This window comes from Rhipicephalus sanguineus, chromosome 1, assembly GCF_013339695.2.
Source record: "Rhipicephalus sanguineus isolate Rsan-2018 chromosome 1, BIME_Rsan_1.4, whole genome shotgun sequence".
Taxonomy (NCBI): Eukaryota; Metazoa; Arthropoda; class Arachnida; order Ixodida; family Ixodidae; genus Rhipicephalus; species Rhipicephalus sanguineus.
In genome coordinates this window covers 114,823,854-114,841,537 of record NC_051176.1, presented here as the reverse complement: position 1 = coordinate 114,841,537, position 17,684 = coordinate 114,823,854, and the positions used below count along the sequence as shown (strand labels likewise).

Here is a 17,684-nt window from a genome sequence, read left to right as displayed (position 1 = left end):
TCGCAGCGCTTACAGCCAATCAGAGGCCGTCGTGCTTTCTCCGAGGCGCGGAGGCGGTAGAGGTGAGCACCATTTTTTCTTTCTTTATGCTTGTGTGCCTGCTGCTGCCTGTTTTCCTCGAGTCCTCATTCAGCGTGGTCCGTGCTGGTGGTGTTGCCTGTTGGTGCTCTGTGAACTTTATTGGCGCGCTGTCGTCATGGCTTGTGCAAAGAGGCAGAATTTGCCGTTCGCCGCGAAACTCGAAATCATAAATCAGGTCGAGCGCGGTGAAAAGAAGTCCGACGTCGCCACCGCGTACAAAATTCCAAGGAGCACCTTGAGTACTATCCTGAAGAACAAGAAGAAGGCAGACATCAGGGCCAAGTCGGACAAAAGGCCAGGTGCCCGTGGCGCCTGACGTGTGCACACTGCTGTGTACGAAGATGTTGAAGCGGCGTTTACAAATGGTTTGTGGACGTTCGGTCGCGAAACATCCCGGTGTCCGGCCCTATGATCGAGCAGAAAGCCAAGGACCTTGCTTTCCTGCTTGGCAGGAACGATTTCCAAGGTGGTTCAGGCTGGCTCCAATGGTTCAAAGAACGGCACGACATCGTTGGCAAAGCTGTTACAGGTGAAAGCAGAGCGGCGGACCTGGACAGCCTAGATATCGCAGAGATATCAAGATATCGCAGCAAGATATCAAGCCAAAGATATCTTCAATGCGGATGAAACCGCTCTATTTTGGCAAATGTTGCCAAACAAGACACTTGTGTGTCGTGGCGACAAGACTTGCGGTGGCAAGGCAAACAAAGCTCGTGTGTCCGTGCTGTTGGCAGCTAATTTAGACGGATCGAAAAAGCTTTGACCTCTGGTTATCGGGAAAAGCACGGCACCGCGGTGTTTTCGAAATGCGCTGTCGCTTCCAGTTACCTACCAAGCAAACTCAAAAGCGTGGATGACCGGGGAGCTTTTCGGCAGGTGGCTATCGTCGTGGAATGATGATTTTGGTAGGCGAAAATTGCAAGGTGTGCCTGCTCGTGGACAATTGTTCATCGCACCACTGCAGTACGACCTTCAGCAACATCGAGCTGCGTTTTTTGCCCCCAAACACTACAAATGTACTGCAACCACTGGATCAAGGCGTTATACGCGCACTGAAAGCCGGCTATCGGAAGTGCCTGGTGGAGAGGCTGCTGCAGAACCTTCGTGTCGGCAGGGAGCTTAAGATCGACTTGCTCGGAGCTCTTTCTATGTTGAGTAGATCGTGGGCAGATGTCGCGAAGGAGACAATCCAGAACTGCTTTAGGCATGCCGGCTTCTGCATGCCTGGTGATGACACCCCAAATTCCGACGACAGCACTGAAGACACCGCAGGTGTTTCCGCCGAAGTTTGGAGCGAGCTGGCAGCGTTCCCGGGAGCTATCGACGGATCGACATTCGACGAGTTCGTCAGTGCGGACGATGATGTCGCCATCATGGGTGAGCTACAAGATGAGGACTACGTTGCAGACGTCGTGCCGACCACGAGCCAAAGCGACAGCAATAAGGAAATTGACGATGGCCCATTGCCTACATCCTCCGAAGTGATTAGTGCACTTGCGTTGGTCCGGCGCTATTGCGTGAATGTGGAAGGTTGCGGCCTCAGCTGCTCCGACTCGTTGGACAACGTGGAGGCGCGCGTGCTGTCGCAGGCAGCGAAGTCGTTGACACAGAAGAAAATCCAGGACTATTTTGTTCCAAAGTAGGCACACAAGGAAGCCACCATATTAATAAAGTACTTTTCTTATTGTTATGTGCCTTTGTGTCAAAATCCTATAGCGGGCCTATATCAAATTATGCCATATATCGAACTAATAAACGTTTTTTGGCGAGTTCGATATACCCGGGTTCGACTGTACGGCAGTAATGGCAGGACAAACGAGAAATCAGGGCCACTGTTTCATCATAACAACATTATATTTGCATTCTGGCTTCACCTGTAACATATAGTGTATTTTCTCGCGTATAACCCACACCCTCAGCAACGATTCGTGGAAAATTTTCTAAAATTGATCCCCGCTTCTTGTCGCAAAGCCAGCTTCCCTTCATAGCTGTGAAGCACCGCCATGAAGCCACCTTTGTGCACCTTTGTGTTTTTAGTGTTGACCTTAGCTCCACATTTTCTGCATTTTTTGTGTGGGTTACATGCAACAAAATATGGTCATTATTCCGTGCGCTTGTTTAAAAGATATTTTTCTTTTTCAACTTTTACGAAGCTGCTGCTCACAGTCAGGAGTGCCGCTGCTATTCCAATCAGCAGTGCCACTTCTGACAACAAAGAGCGGCTCAGCGGAGATTTGTTCGGGGGAGCCGTTAACTGATGGAAGAGCTTCTGTTCTTGATGCGATTTTTTTTAAATGACGGTCACATTTGGCAAGCGAGAGCAAATCGAAATCTACGTGCCTCAGCCCTCCCTGCCCTTCACTTTCTTGCCTTCTACTGTCCCCAAACGCGCCGTGCGTGTTTCAGGCAGCTTTGGGTACCGACACCTGCCGGAGCAGCTGGCCACAGTTTTTTATCTACCGTGCGGAAGCGACCATTGGCCGGGCACCTATGCGAAGATTTACCGCCACCGCCAAGCAACGTGCCACCGCTGTGCTTCTTTTTTTTTTCATGTGTTATATTAAAGGGTTCAATCTACATTTGAGTCAAGTTACAAACGCGTAAATACGGTATGTGCCACAATTCCAATACTATAATCTTTTTGTGCTGCTACCTCCTGTTGCAGTGACTTGGGCGTCGTCGAAGTTGATACGATGGTCCAGCTTCTCACTGTGTTCTGCGAAAGCGTTTCATTCTGCGCTGAAACTACATCTGTTGTTTCTGTGCAGGCGTATTTTTTCTGGAAAGTTTTTCATCTCGTCGACGTAAGCGACATGGCAATCAACACAGGGAACTTCATAAACTAGCCCTGGGAATGTCTTTTGGCAGCCGGTGTTTTGGTCGCAGAAAGAGTCATCCAAGTGTTGACATGGACTACGCGGTGCACAAACCCATTTTTAATAAAAAAATAAAAAACTATACTTGGCTGGAGAATCTTCTCTTCTTATAATTTTAGCCAGACAGACAGAGGTCTGTCAATGATGTTTACCTTGAAGCATAGAGCTTCCTACAATACTTACTAGAGGGAACTGTGGCGCTAGTGTCTATGGGAGCTGCAACGCATGGCGCTTCAGCCAGCATGGGAATGATGGGTAGTACACGGATTTGTTTGAACTTCGTACTTTCAGCTCCGTTTGGCTCGGCGTCGCCTGCATCCGCTTTGCCGCAAGACGAAGTTCAGCAAACATTCAGCAGTTCCACTTCACCACTTAACTTTTTTAGGCTCACCAATTCAAATCTGGTCACGAAGTTCACAATGATCCAGTCCTTTTATGCGAAAGAAAACCAAAACACAGCAATAAACAAAGTCACAAGTGCGTTCGAAGCCCGCAAGTACGAAGACAAGGCAAATCCGTGTACTACCCATCATTCCCATGGTGGCTGAATGAACGCAGCGCCAGAGTCCCCTCTAGTTAATTTTAGGAAACTCTATGCGTTGAAGTACTCGATATACAATCTCAAACACACTGCATAGCTTAAACCTACAGACAGTGATGTAAAAAATGCTTACACAAGTGGTATACTGCATGCCAATGAGCTACTACAGATGAGAGAATCAAACTGAGTACCCTTACAACAGCAACTTAATTGTGTAACTTACATCATTTCATAGTTACGCCTGATTGTTTCGGGAATTTTCGGCTTGGTCACTCGCACTGCTTGCACAAATAGGCCAGGTGCCATCACATTCAGGTCTCTTTGCAGGGCAGTCTTCAAGTTCTCATCAATCTGGTCTGCAATCAGAGAGAAAAAAAAAAGTGTGCCTATGACAGTGCACATTCAACTGAACCAGACCCTGTTGACAAATGCAGTTTGCCAACTCACTAAGATTTCTTTTTAAAGCATGTCTGCTAATGTGCATGTTCAGCTTAAGGGAACACTATAAAAAGCTGCATAGTTTATTTAAACTTGGCAGATTGGTAGATTACACTTTTGGACTTTCAACCAAGTCTGTCTTACCCTAAGTCGAGGTGTGGTAAATTTGAAAGAATGCCAAAACACAAAAGCTGTGTCACCAGGTGTCTTCACAGGAAATATTGAGAGGTGGACATTTCAAAAATGGGCGGGGGGAGGGGGGTGGCATCACTTCATGCCTCGTAGAAGTATAATGTATTAAACAAATCACGTCTGAAATTTCGGCAATGCTGAAACTCTGCGGCATCCAATTTCTTTAACCTTCTCTACTTTCTGCTCTGACTGTAGGTCCGAAACGGTATTATCTGAAGCCGCAACCACTGCCATGTTAATTATCCTTCAGCCTTGAGCCAACGCTTTCACGTGTCGATCCATTTGCAGCTGTAGTGGTTCCCAAAAGTTGGGCCTTACTGCAATGCAAAATTATTAGGCATTGAAGCATACCAAGACTTGGAAGGGGCCTCTGTTACGGGACACAATTATACACAGGAGCACCCACCATGTCTTGTCAGGAAAACGTCATTAATACATACCCATTTTAAACATACTAATTGTTGAAATGCAGTTGTGAAGAATCCCCGACCCAGTCTAAATAGAGCTATTGTATTCACTGACTATGCCGCAGTGCCTTGTCGTACGCTTTGCCTACCAACCAATGCAATCCACGAAAACTTTTATTTGCAAAAATGGGAAGTAAAAAAGCATGCATTAGTGTCTTCAGATGGTTTCACAGTCCCTATGGATTCCGAGAAATTGGATGTCGACAGTACTAGGTGGCAATAGAAAGTTGTCCAAGAGTACTGAAAGCTTAAAGTCCATGAGGTGAGCGGGTAGATATAGAGGTGGGCAGTCGGCCACAGTGGTTCACAATCACAGTTCACATGTTAAACTTCTGAGGAAGCAGAAGCAGTTGTAAATAGGTAACTACAGTGTGCTATAATAAAAGTGCCTTGAAAACACTTAAAACACATAAAACGTTTCTGAGGTTTTCTTATAATAAAAAACGACAATCTAAAGAATGTGAAGTAACCATTGATAGTACACTTATTGAACAGGTAAAAACTGACAAATATCATGGCATTAAGGGGAGATGCGGGTCGAAAAACGCGAGTTTTCTAAAAAATTATCGATTTTTTGTTTTCACCTGTTTTGTTAAGATTAGTACCTCTACTGTTCTGAAAAAAAAAAATCAATGCCGAGACTCAACTGGAAACGCTTTAAAATTGCGTCTAAAGAGCACAAGGTGGCTGTCAAAAGGCCGAAAGTGTGTCATCTTCGAGCACCTTGCAGCCGATAATGCGCCGCCGCTCGCCATGTCGACCGCATGAGGCGAAGAGCCGAGCCTCACTGTTCAAATAACGACGGTTTCCCCGCGCTGCTGCAGCGCAAGAAATATAAAGAGACGCACGCTTTTGCCGCCTTTTTCGAGCGCCGCGACTGGCTTTAAATCACGTGGTACGGATCGGGAGCCGCCATTGGCCGCTGCGCGCCTGTGTGTGCTGTGAAGCCTACTTGCAGGATCCGTGTCTCATTGAGCAGCGCAGCTGAACAACGCTTTTCTCGAGTGCTTATCCGTTATGGATGAAAAAAGCCGTAGGAAGTGCGGTCACCGGCCTGTGAAGTTTCACGCGGCGCACAAATTTCGAGGACGCCGGCGCAAATCAAAGCCGAACACTAAAACCACGAAAAGAGCGTCTGCTGCCGCAAGGCGTAGTGGACGCCGATGCGTCCGACGAGTTTGCCGCGGCATTCGAATATGTGAGTGCCTCCCAGAAAAGATCGGAGTCTTCGAAGACGAAGAAAAATCACAGGACGACGAGTCTTCGTTGATTGCTGATATGACAGCACTGAACATGTTGGTTTAATCGAGGGCACTCCAGTTTTGAAACGTGTTCTGGAAGAGCTTGGCGTGCTCCCGCCTCATGATCTTGTTGCTCTTGGCACATCACGGGACAGCACACGCCAGAAAAAAATGTCTCAAAAACTAACAGGAGAAGCAAGGGCTCGTCGGCGTGCACTGAAGAAAAAATCTCTTGTCGAGGAGTCAGCTCGAAAGAGCTGTGAGGGCCAAACCTATGGTGCTGGCGCATTTTAATGGCAGTGGCCACTACAAGGAGGATTTCTCTTTCTTGTGTACAAATTTAGTCGCATTCAATGACATCTTTGATAAATAAACATGCAATTTTGACTTTAAAACTGGTTTTTCTCAAAACGCAAATTTTGTCATTTTTGTCAATGTGCCCCTCCTTTTTCGGGTACTTCTGGTGCTCAGATCTGCATGAAATTTTTCCCAAATTTTTTCCAAAGTATCTTAAATGCAATTATCTTGTTTAAGTTTCAATATTCTTATTATATAATAAAAAAAAGTTATGTAAACTTTTACTAGGGTAGTAGAAATATGAACTTCCCACGTTAAAATTTTTCACGTCTAGTACATATTTTGTATGGACTTCCTAATTAGTTATTTGCATTCCACACTTTATTTGAAACATTATGAACTATCAATTGTAAAAAATTATTGAAGTTTAGGTCTGAAAAGAGGGGGGGCAAAAGGCTTCAGTTTTTCACTTTGTCATGTTGCAGAACTAAAAGTATGCAACTTGCAAGAAAACTAATTACATATTTGAAATCAGCATAAAAAGTTCTATCAGCAGCTCAAGTTTCATTGCTCTAGGGTGAATATTAAAGAAAAAGTGTCTTCGAGTAGCATCTCCCCTTAAACTTCACACAGCTCTTAATTGAACTACCCCCTGACTTAAATAAACTATCATTCGGTCGGTTTAAGTTAATGCAGACCCAAAAACACTTCACAGTAAATACCATACGCATTATATACTTCAGCACATTCCATTGCCACCGGGCATATAGACCCTTTTCACAATCCGCAAGTATGCTTCCTTGAGCTGCATATCCACCCAACTAAAGGTGGCACCTGTTGTCCTTCAAGTGGAGACGAGGTCTTAGTTGCACGTGCTGGGGCTTGTACATTATGAACGTTTATGTCAAGAGAGCAGAGTCTACATTTTCCGCATCAGAGCGCAATCAAACTGTGCTTGAACACACCGTTTCCACTAAGTGACTAGCCGCCATTAGTTGGGCTACCTGCATCACAGGAAAGCTAGCTTTACAATTATGAAAAAGGTTTATTGCACTCATACGTGGGGTTTCACGCATTGCACTATAAGCCAATCAACATTCTGCAAGCATTCTGCAGAAAAGGTCTTTTGAAATAATCACCTCCTGACCTCGGTCTACATACGTCATCTGCCCCACTTTTCAATGCAGTGAGCATTCTGCCATTTAGTACTGATTGCAACTTTAAGACTGCTATTTTAGCGAGTGGGATACTTTATAGCACAAACATCCCATTTCATTATTCATTGTTCTCTTTGCCCATAAGTCAAACTCAAAGCAAGCTCACCAGAATACAGTCAACCTCCCAAGCACTTACAACAACTTTGCTTGCCATTTAGTCTCGTTTACTGGTGCCAAATATGGAAAACTTTCCAGTTTATAATTTGTTTAAACATGTGTTTATTTACCAGATGCTGCACAGTTTAGTATAATTTTTCTAAGGATGCACAACTAGTCAATGGCTATGTATCCAGATGCTTTCTACACCATCTGGTACTGTGTTTGATTTTCTGATTAAATAAACACGAAGAAAAAAAACATCACTACGTTATAAGAGCTAAGTACATGCTATGGATTGCACTATAAGACATCGCTACCAATGTCATTGCTCATGTGATGGAGTGGTAGCCACAGAGTGGACAGCAGAAACTGCCCAATTAGTAGGGCTGGGCAAAGATACTTTGAAATTGTATCGCGATACGATACAAGATACTCAGGCAAGAAGTATTGGAGATACAGATACAAGATACTGCCGCAATAATTGTATCCGATACGATGCTTGGCAAATGTATCTTAAGATACTTAGATACATTCTCTAATTTGTTATTATAGATCCATATAATGTAGCCAGCGAACGCCTATGCACGAAAATGTCTTCTTGAAAATTTGCTAACTGTGACCTATTTTGTTTCACTTTAATGAAATGTCTGTCAATATCTAAAAGTTTTGCCCTTCTTGCTCAAAGTACATTAGTTTCCTTCCAAAACAATTTATTGCGATTTGCTTTAGCTTCTTCACAGGACAACTCTTTATACAGTTCGCTGACAGCGATTCTTGCTTGTCATTTTTGCAATTAATGGGAGTCGCTGCTCAGCTTGCCGACCAGCTAGCGGGTTGCCATATAATCACAATAACTTCTGTAAGAAGCCTTCGCACGATGGCGCAAATACCGGTGTGGACTTTTGCCTTGTCCGTAAAAGGCAGTTTGCACAATACTGTATATCCGGACAGGTGTACAGCAGCAACAACGCTGGTAGCGACTTTTTTTTGGGGGGGAGGGGGGGGGACCCATAGTGCATGATAGGGGTTTGAGACCTTTCGCTAGCGGCCCCACCCGTACACATGACCATCTTCGTCCCATTTGTTTTTATTTTCTAGATAAGTATGCTCGTGAGCTACACAGACATGACTAGTCTCAAGCTTTCCTTTCGTGAGGAACATGTGGTCATCATGTGCTGAAACATAACCGTGGAACAAAAACTCTATATTTCAGAATCCGCGTCCAGATATCAGTCATTCTGTACATCGGTATCGATGTTTCTCGAATTCTGACTCCAAGTCCCCTTCAGAAATGACCTATATATGAGATATGGGAAAAGGCTTCCTTTCGAATGGCAACGTCATTTTGTTCAAACTGTCTCCCACCATCTTCACTGTCCCGGCGCTTCGAACTAAATTTTCGCGACTGTGGCCCGCTGGCTATAAGCTGAGTTTGAGACCCCTGGGGTATACGTAGATGACGTAAAAGAGCAATGAATTTTCATATTCTACTTATCTGCTGGCGTAAATGATTCTTTGTTGATATCTCACTAACGTGTAATCTTTTAGCAATTTTTCTTCAACGAGAAAACATGTGCAACACAGAGACGTCTCAGACGTATTGTACAGTTGCACAAAGCGTCGGAGGACACCACCGTTATTCGCGCTATTGCCGCTTATAGATCCCATTAGGTGGCGATTAGTAATACGAAAAATATTTAAGAAGGCCTAAAACAGGAAAACTAATATAAGTAAAATAGAGAGGTGGTTCAGTATCAAACATTCACATTGAATGAGTACAGAAACACAATACAGACGGCGCCCTTAATAGCAATGAGCATGAAGTATCGTCAACTTACCTATTAAGACAATAGAAAATTCAGTGCCTATGGAAAATTGCCTGAAACGGCTCGTTGGGACGCTCATGAGTAAAACGGAGCATTCAGTAAAACAACATTTCTCGAATCCCCTTCCTAACATCTTTAAGATGGCTCCTAATGATTTCTATTATTATAATGCAAATTCAGTTTCGCTATTTTCCTAAGCAATAAGTAGAATGCTTTGTACTGTAACTCAAGGGACTCCTACATAATTGTATATTTGTTTTCAAAATCGCCTTGGCAACGTGTAAATGGGTAAACAGTAGTAGAAATATAAAGCAGACAGTTAGAAGAATAAAGCAGCGATCTTATTTTGGGAATGCGTTACAAAAGACATACTGTAGTTACCAGACCAGAAAAACAGTACAGAGACGTAGGTAATGTATTGGATGCAAAATGACAGCAATAAAGCACGTGTGCTAATCATCAAGTTATGATTTCATAAATTCTTTGAATAATTGTAGCAGGAAGTGAAAAATACGGTACGCCAAGATATTTTCTGTTGAGTAAACGCTTGATCTATTAGATCTAGCATCAGTACCAGTGGTGCTATAGTTGTTTACATATCTTACTTACATATAAGTTAATTCATTGCATGTAAGTCAAGCTTTACATCCATGAGATCCTTCAAATCGCTGATATGTAAAATCCACGAGACACAAAGCGACCCCATTCTTGCACGCATCACATTTCGTTACGGAGGAAGACGCAAGAGAATCTTCAATAACGACACTGTAGCAACATCAGAATTTGCGCGATAGACGCTGCACGCAGTGGAGTACACGGCGCAGGACAGTGGCTAAGAGCAAGTGTCACGGCACTGGCGCAACTAAAAAGAAAAGAAGTCGACAAAACAAAAGGTACGTGGGCTGGGCAGTAGACGTCCGCGTGCTTGTCTTCCTCATCTTCTGCCCTCACTGGAGGACTCTGACGGAAAAATAAAATTGCCTCACAGCCCTTAGACTTGTTCAGATGGCTTAGTGGCACCAGTGCCAGCTTGAGAAGCGGAGCTTGGCCAGTGATTATTGTTTCGCACGGTTGTGTTGCGATATAAGTATCTTGAATCTTAAGATACACGATACATTATCGAATGTATCGGAAATACAGATACAGATACTCATCTTTCGAGACGTATCGCGATACAGATACAAGATACCCATAGAGTATCTAAGATAGTATCTAAGATACATGTATCTTCGATACTGCCCAGCACTGCCAATTGGGATCACGGATTGCAAGTGTGCAGGCAGAATTTAAGAAAATATTTAGGAGAAAAACTATGCAGTTAGACATGCAGGACCAAACTGCCCCGGAGAATGTACAATACAAATTTCGTTCAGATTTGTACTCTTTTTGCACTGGTGTGTCAGCACTATTGACAGCAGCAAAAGGGAGAGTTGGGCTAGTTGGTTGGGCTTCATATTGAACAGCGCAAAAAACGTGAACAGCGCAAAAAACAAGACACAAAGAAGAGTCTCTTCTTTGTGTCTCGTTTTAACACGATAGCGTTAGAGCGCTCGTGTCGCAGAAATCCCGGTGTCGGCATCGTTGGCAGTGAGCGAAGAATCGTCCGTGAGCGAAAAATCGAGAAAGAAGCAAATAAAATAAAGAATAAAATCCTCAGTCCCATTGAGGATTGAACCCGGGCCGTTCGCGTGGCAAGCAGGTGTCCTACCACAAAGCCACGATGTTACTTGCAGCTGCTTCGGAAAAAAACACTACATAAATGCCATGTAGTGGAGTCTCCTTAACGCATTTTGTTCGGCAGGTGTCAGGACGAAAACGAGCCCATTCGGCGATTTGTAGGCGCATTTGGGAGGCCATCAAGCTATGTTGAAAAAGGCCAGGATAGTGCAGCCATCGGCGCTAAAAACACACACGAACTTTCAAACAAAAATGGACAACTATGTCCATCTAGCGGAAAACATATCAAGCCAACGCCGGCTTGTGGTGGCGTGACAAGCAAACAGCAAACTCTAGATAATGTGCTGCCATCTGCGAGGCATTGTGAGACTCTTCATGACCTCCGAGATGGCGCGCGCGCGGCGTGTAACTTGGAGGCCATGCGACTCTTGCTTTAGATCAAATACCTGTAACATTCGCGCGCACGTGCGCGCGTGTCTCTGTGTGCGTATGTGTGTAACAATACACATTAATAAGTATGCACTTAGTGGTTGAAGTGTGCACTAGGGGCCGGATTTCGCTATCACGTTCAACTCTTAAAGGCGAAGCGTAAGGTTCCCCCAATTTTTTTTTGTGCTGTTCAATATGAACTATTGGCAGGACTGCATGCAGTCATGCCAGGCTCATCTATAAAATCCCTTAGCATAAGGTGTCCACCCAATACACCCTGATCATTCATAACGGCTAGTTTTATTGCAGAACTGCACGGCTACTTCAGCTGCAATTTCCCCATGCAACTGGCAAGTCACATCATGGAGGTTTTTAAAAGACAATCTAAAAAGCCTGCACTGATTCTATATTTGCCCTTCGCCTCCTTTAAAAAAAAAACTATTGCTTAGCAACAATCCAATAGAGGTGCTCTATGCCCTTGCTGAAAGCAAGAAACTCCCCCCTGGTTTGTCAGAAAACTAACGTAGTTGCTCAAGTGCACCAATTAATTTTTCACTCCAATATGGCACTAGTTGCTGCTCTGCTGACAATGGTGTTACTGGCATCACAGTCATATCCTGAATTGTTTAGCTTAATCGTGGCTTCAGCCGAATTAGGACACCATGGCTGCAAGAAGTCTGCACAAATCTCGTAAGTGTGGTGCGCAGCTCCTTCAAGACAGTATGAAGGGCTCCAAGAAGATAATCTTAAAAGCAATGGGCAGCACAAAGGACAACCAGCTAGCTTTAGAAGAGCACTAATGAGGTGAGCTCAAGAAATAACAAGGACAGTGAAAGCAGCAAGGATGACTGAACAAAAAGTGTTATAGCGGGCTGCTAGTGGTCATATGTGAACTTACCAAAACGTGAACTTACCAAACAAGTTTATGTAGACCTCCTGGAGGTTGTGAACACTGCAGAACTGATTCAGTTCATGATGCACCTTATTGAAGATCAGTGTCTTGTCATAGTCAGCAGTGTAGTTCTTCACCATGTCATAGACTGAAAGAGAAACTTCGCATTGTGAGGCTGCCTCAGAAGGCTTGATACCATGAGGACCTGAATTCCTGGCTACCTTGATACATCTCTATTAAAATGCTTGAATTATCTGAATGCTTTAAAAAAGATAAAAAAGGTCCCGTGAAAATCTGAAAAAGCAAATAGGCCGTGATGAACACAGCCTTCCATTAAACAGGGTGTTTCAAAATATAACTAGTACCGAGCCTCAAAAAGATAAGTGCGCACTATGCTCGTGGCAAAAATGAACAGCCACATCAACTAGACTTGCATGTATAATCAGTCTCCTTATTACCATGGTTCATCTTCCTGTAGCTCGCAGTACTCACTTCATTATACCTCAGTTTGTAAAATGAAAAATTCAAGTGCAGTCAATCTTGTCAAATCAAGGAATGAAAATGCAGTGCTGTACATATTACGCTAATGCTAGAATATCACTCAGACCATGAGTAAAACTTTTACTTTAGTTAGTAGAGGCAGGTAAACGGTTTATTATTATATGACACATTTCAATAAGTGTGTGTAAAATACCTTAAAGTAGAAAAGATGCAATAGATAATTAAGCAATTTCTTTGGTGTTGCTTTTACCACACAGGCAAATATGTACATATGACTAAGTAGTAATAAGAGAGTCATGAAAATGAGACAAACTTGACACCATAAGAGTAAGATTAACCCCTTATGAAAGACATGAAGCCCGTCAACTGAGGTGCAAAACAGGTTTTAGATAAGCAAAAGGTTTACATGGCTAATTTGAGCAGTCTATGGAATTCCAGCCAATTTCCCCCAGAAAACAGAAATTGAACAGCTGAACAGTGCATCTGCCACATTTCTAGAAAACACCCACGGTGACGCTGCTATTAGCCTCACCATCAGCAAGGCAAAAAGTGAGTGAGGATGCTAACTTCATGCTCGCATGACAGCGAGGCATAAATGGTGACATCAGTGATGGTCTATTAAGGACATGACCCCCATGTTAAAGACACCTTTAAGGAAAATAAACTGAACGACACAATAGTGCTCTTTACCAGTTCAGCGTTTGTTTCCTGCATGAAATTACATGAAATTAATTAGATTAGAGAGGCTGTTATCCGACTCTATTGCTTAAAATGTTATTCAGTCTAATTCTTACAATTACTCGTGCAATTACTACCTCGAGGTATTTTTGGAATGTGCAGCCATGTGGCAAAATGATCGCTACAAAATCCCCTGATTATTGGATGATCCCTATTTTTTTAAGGCCTTTCACTCATTTTCTGAAAACGCCTTGCACACACCAGTGACAAAAAAAAGCAGCAAACTTTGTGACAAAATAGCAGAAACAGTGCAGACATACGCGACTTCTGACTGGCAATTTATGGCAACTAGTAGCATTATTTTGTATCTGCTTCTCACCTTGAATTCATGAGACATTACAGACACCAATGCAAAGACTCAACTATGTCATCCAGCAATGCTGATGTTGCAGTGCTCACACACTTGTCTCTTGAAGTGAGCTTCTATAATCTCTTTTGAGCCTGCCTTTGGCTTGCTCCAGAAATCTTGTATTATGGAACAAAAGTGGACACTTGCAAAATTTGTGATTGTTAGTCAAGTGTCCCTGTATAATCTTTTTTTCTTACTACATTTCATTACATCTGCCTACTATCACAATATACAGTTTGTAGCAACAACAACAACAAAAAATGTCTGAAAGCACATACTTCTTGCACACTCACAAAATAAGGCTGCAGGTTCATTATGTGAAAGGTTCTTCTTCCTGTTTTCAATCAGCAGGGATGTTTTTACCAATTGAACAAGGAAGTTTTTCTTCCTACAAGGCCTTCCGTGATGCCACGAGCTTAAAGGGACCCTGAAACGGTTTTGACGATTATGTACGAACACATTGAGCCGGTAGAACAAGTCCTAAGGATCATTTACAGACCGATTAAAGCTCTGTGCGAAAACTGTGTAATTTATTACAAGGCTTTAAAGCTGCGAATCGCCACCGATCACAGCGGCTCAGCCAAACGCGTTTTCAAACCGCCCACTTCCAGTGCGCGTCGTATTGGAAGCGCGACGTCACGCAGGCGGCTGATCTGATTGGATATGTCCAGTACACGTCACTGAACCTCCTGTGGGCAGCGAGCGTCGTCTGCCTGTGTTACAACGTACTCCGTGTTGACGTGAGCTGAGCGAGAGTGTTTATCTTGAGGTTTCTTTTCTTGGACATAATTAATTGCCCCAGCCTTGTTGTGTACCACGTATCTAGCAATTTCTAGCAATTGGTGACTTGTAAAGCTGCGACATCGTGCAATGTTCGTGAGGCATCTGGCGAGCGGAATCCCTTCAGCTCGTCGCTGCAATGAGCGTCGCGCTCTCGCTATCCGTTCAACGCCACGATCCACGTTTTTGTGGCTGTAACTTCACCCCTGAAGACACAACCACATTGCCTGAGTTTATGCTTATCGGTGATCGTTCTCGAATTATTTTCGTTTGTCCGCATGCTTTTGCAGATTGTCGCCGTACAGGAGAATAAAATAAGGTCTGCTGGTAGTGTGGCGGCACCTGTCGGAGCAGATATCAACCATTCCGCGAGCTTCATCTTTGTTGGGCCTCCGAGATTACGCGCAACCCGTCGCGAAGCTCAAACCCCGTCGAGTGCGCTCATGAGAGCGCTGCGATCGCCGGCGATGTCAGGGTGTCTGTGAGTTGAGGGCGCAAGGCAGTGATGAGGAGGAGGGTATAGATATAAATTCCGTAGCGGCCTTGGTACACAGTGCGTCGCTTAATTTCTGGTGCGAATGATTTGGGGATGCTCCTGCCTAAACGCTGACAAAACTTTAAAAAACCGTTTCAGGGTCCCTTTAAGAGGTAGTGCTAGTGGCTGCAGTAAGTGAACACAGTAATTGTTAGTACTGTTAGTGCATTTTTTAAGTAACTTGCTCTGATTAATCTATTTCCAAGACAATATGAAATTGGGTGAGGAATCAGCATCCCGCCGGCATCGCCTAGTTTGTGTACATATAGGTGAGAGAATGAAGGACACATTCCGTGCTCACAGTAGCTATAACTGCTAAAAAGTACATTAGGAGGTGAATGAAAATTGCTTGTTCATAACACTTACCACTGTCTGGGCTTAAGATGTTCACAACCTCAATTCTGTCGAAGTAGATCATGACCCCACCACTGCAATTAAACATTAAATAAGCAAAAAACACTTACACAGGCTACCTAGGAGCAGCACGTTTCAGCAAGAAAGAACACCCCGTAATATCAACAGGCTCATGTGGAGGCTTGCTACATCAATTGTCAACATTTTATTATAAACCGTTGAGACAAAGTTGAAAACCCTACTTGTAGCAAAATTTATTTAGCTCTACCAGCTAAACTGCGAAAACTGTGGATGTGAGTAGCAAGAAACGGAAACGTCCTGTTGAACTGAACACAAAAGCAGCACCTTATGTAATCACATGCCTTCCAGCGTTTTTCCATGCAATTTTTTTACAAGCTTAAAATGTAGAAGTGGCAGAACCAGATCCAGCCAAATGCAAACATTTGGAAAAAACAGGAAGGAAGAATGCTTAGTGGTACGGCTGTTCTGGCTTGGCTATCCCACAATGCCTACAGTTATTCCTTTGCCCCTTCCACCAAGCTACATTAGTCAACAATGTTCAAAGCAATAGCTACAGCTTCCCTGGTAGAACCTAATGAAATTTTTTCTTTAACGTTCGTGGCACTACAGCCTTTGCTACATTTCAGTAGCTTGTAGCAGCTACTGCCTTTTTACAACTTGCAGTGAATTCACTAAGGATCATTTTTTTTTTCATCCTGTGATTCTCCTTGTAAACATGTGATGCATTATAGTGCTTGCTCATATTTAGGTCTTCCCAGCTTAGCATATGCTCTAACTGTATGATTAGTATGAACAAAAAATGTCATGAATGAGCTCAACAGTACAAAAAGTGGCAGCAGATCATTTAACAGAAACCTTCAGGAGCCCTGCTGCTTTTTTAAATGCGCATATAACGAGGTTTTTAAATGTACCTGGTCCCGCAGGGCACATTTTTTACTTCATCTGTTTGGAGAGTTACCTGAAAAAGAAAAAAAAAACGGAAAGAAAAAATCAGACAAACTTGTGCTCATTCACAAAGTGATTGCACAGACCTTTTTAGCTATCATTACAATGGCAATTTCAGTTAATATTCGACTATTTAACTTAGGCCGGATTATTTGTATGTGCACACATGACTTAACAGGACTACGGTGCGAGTTAGTTGGTTCATAATCTTGAACTAGTTTTTTTCTACCGCGAAAGAGACGAGGTCGTTCGTCCTCGTCTGTTTCGCGCTGGAAAAATCTGGTTGAAGCACCTATGAGTATGGGAGAGCAGAGATTGAGACCCACTGCGTCTAGACGAACAAATTACTACGCAAAGCTTTCCAAACTTACCTGAATTGATCGGTAAGTGGTAATGAATGGGATCATCATATGAAACCCTGGATTGCTAGTTTGCTTAAGCAGTGCGCCTCCCTGGTGAAGAAATGGAAGATTTCATTAGATAATGCGACACAACACATTTTCCAATTAGTCGAAGTTGGCTCACCCGATAATAAACCCCAACATGACCTGAAACAAGCGAAATTGGGTGAGGAATGTGATCTCAAGCGCAGCAAGCGCGTCCGTGTACACCGGACAGCAGGCACTACATTCTGCTTAATTACATTCGATCACATGCACGACCAAAGGGGCCATAGCCGGCGACGCCTTACCTTCGTCGATTTTGTGCAGAGAAAAGTTGACGATTAGGAACAATGCAAATGCACATGTCAGAGCTGCAACTCCTGAGTTTGGCATCTTACGCCTGTAAAATTGTATCAAAAAATGTACCGATTTCATTTTCCAAGACAGAAAGCACCAGCGTTACTTACCAGGCAAGTTGTTATGCCGCAGCAAATCTAGGCTTGATTACCTACTGAACACTGTTAAACGCACATTTGCATTTGATTCGAGACTAGATTTCAGGATAAACAGAACGTGGAAACTACTAAAGCGAAAACATAACGAAAACAACACAGTAACATTCACTACAATGCGCGCTCGCCGAACTTCTGTTGATCGCTTCCTTGGCCCTCGAGCCGGCTGCGACTCGGCTCGAGACGGCAGTGACTATTCCGACCCCGTGAAAATAGCGTTTCGTTATTCTGACCGGGTCAAAATAAGGAAACGCTATTTTCACCACACTTGGCTTTGACTAGGGTACCAATAT

General features: G+C 43.6%; 1 protein-coding gene across 3 annotated transcripts in view; it reads right to left on the bottom strand.

Moving 5' to 3' along the window:
• The window catches only part of LOC119396462 (erlin-1), a 48,046-nt gene extending 30,476 nt beyond the window's left edge, over window positions 1–17,570 (bottom strand). For 2 of the 3 annotated variants that reach the window (XM_037663682.1, XM_049415989.1), the window contains exons 1-8: window positions 17,347–17,570; window positions 17,188–17,279; window positions 17,022–17,044; window positions 16,868–16,948; window positions 16,463–16,509; window positions 15,543–15,604; window positions 12,296–12,433; window positions 3,722–3,854 (exon numbers count right to left, since the gene is read on the bottom strand). In XM_037663682.1, coding sequence (XP_037519610.1) covers window positions 3,722–3,854; window positions 12,296–12,433; window positions 15,543–15,604; window positions 16,463–16,509; window positions 16,868–16,948; window positions 17,022–17,044; window positions 17,188–17,272 — 569 coding nt within the window. In that variant the 5' untranslated portion in view covers window positions 17,273–17,279; window positions 17,347–17,570. The remainder of the gene's footprint in view (window positions 1–3,721; window positions 3,855–12,295; window positions 12,434–15,542; window positions 15,605–16,462; window positions 16,510–16,867; window positions 16,949–17,021; window positions 17,045–17,187; window positions 17,280–17,346) is intronic. The other variant, XM_037663691.1, reaches the window with a different exon arrangement.
• Window positions 17,571–17,684: the final 114 nt, after the last annotated feature.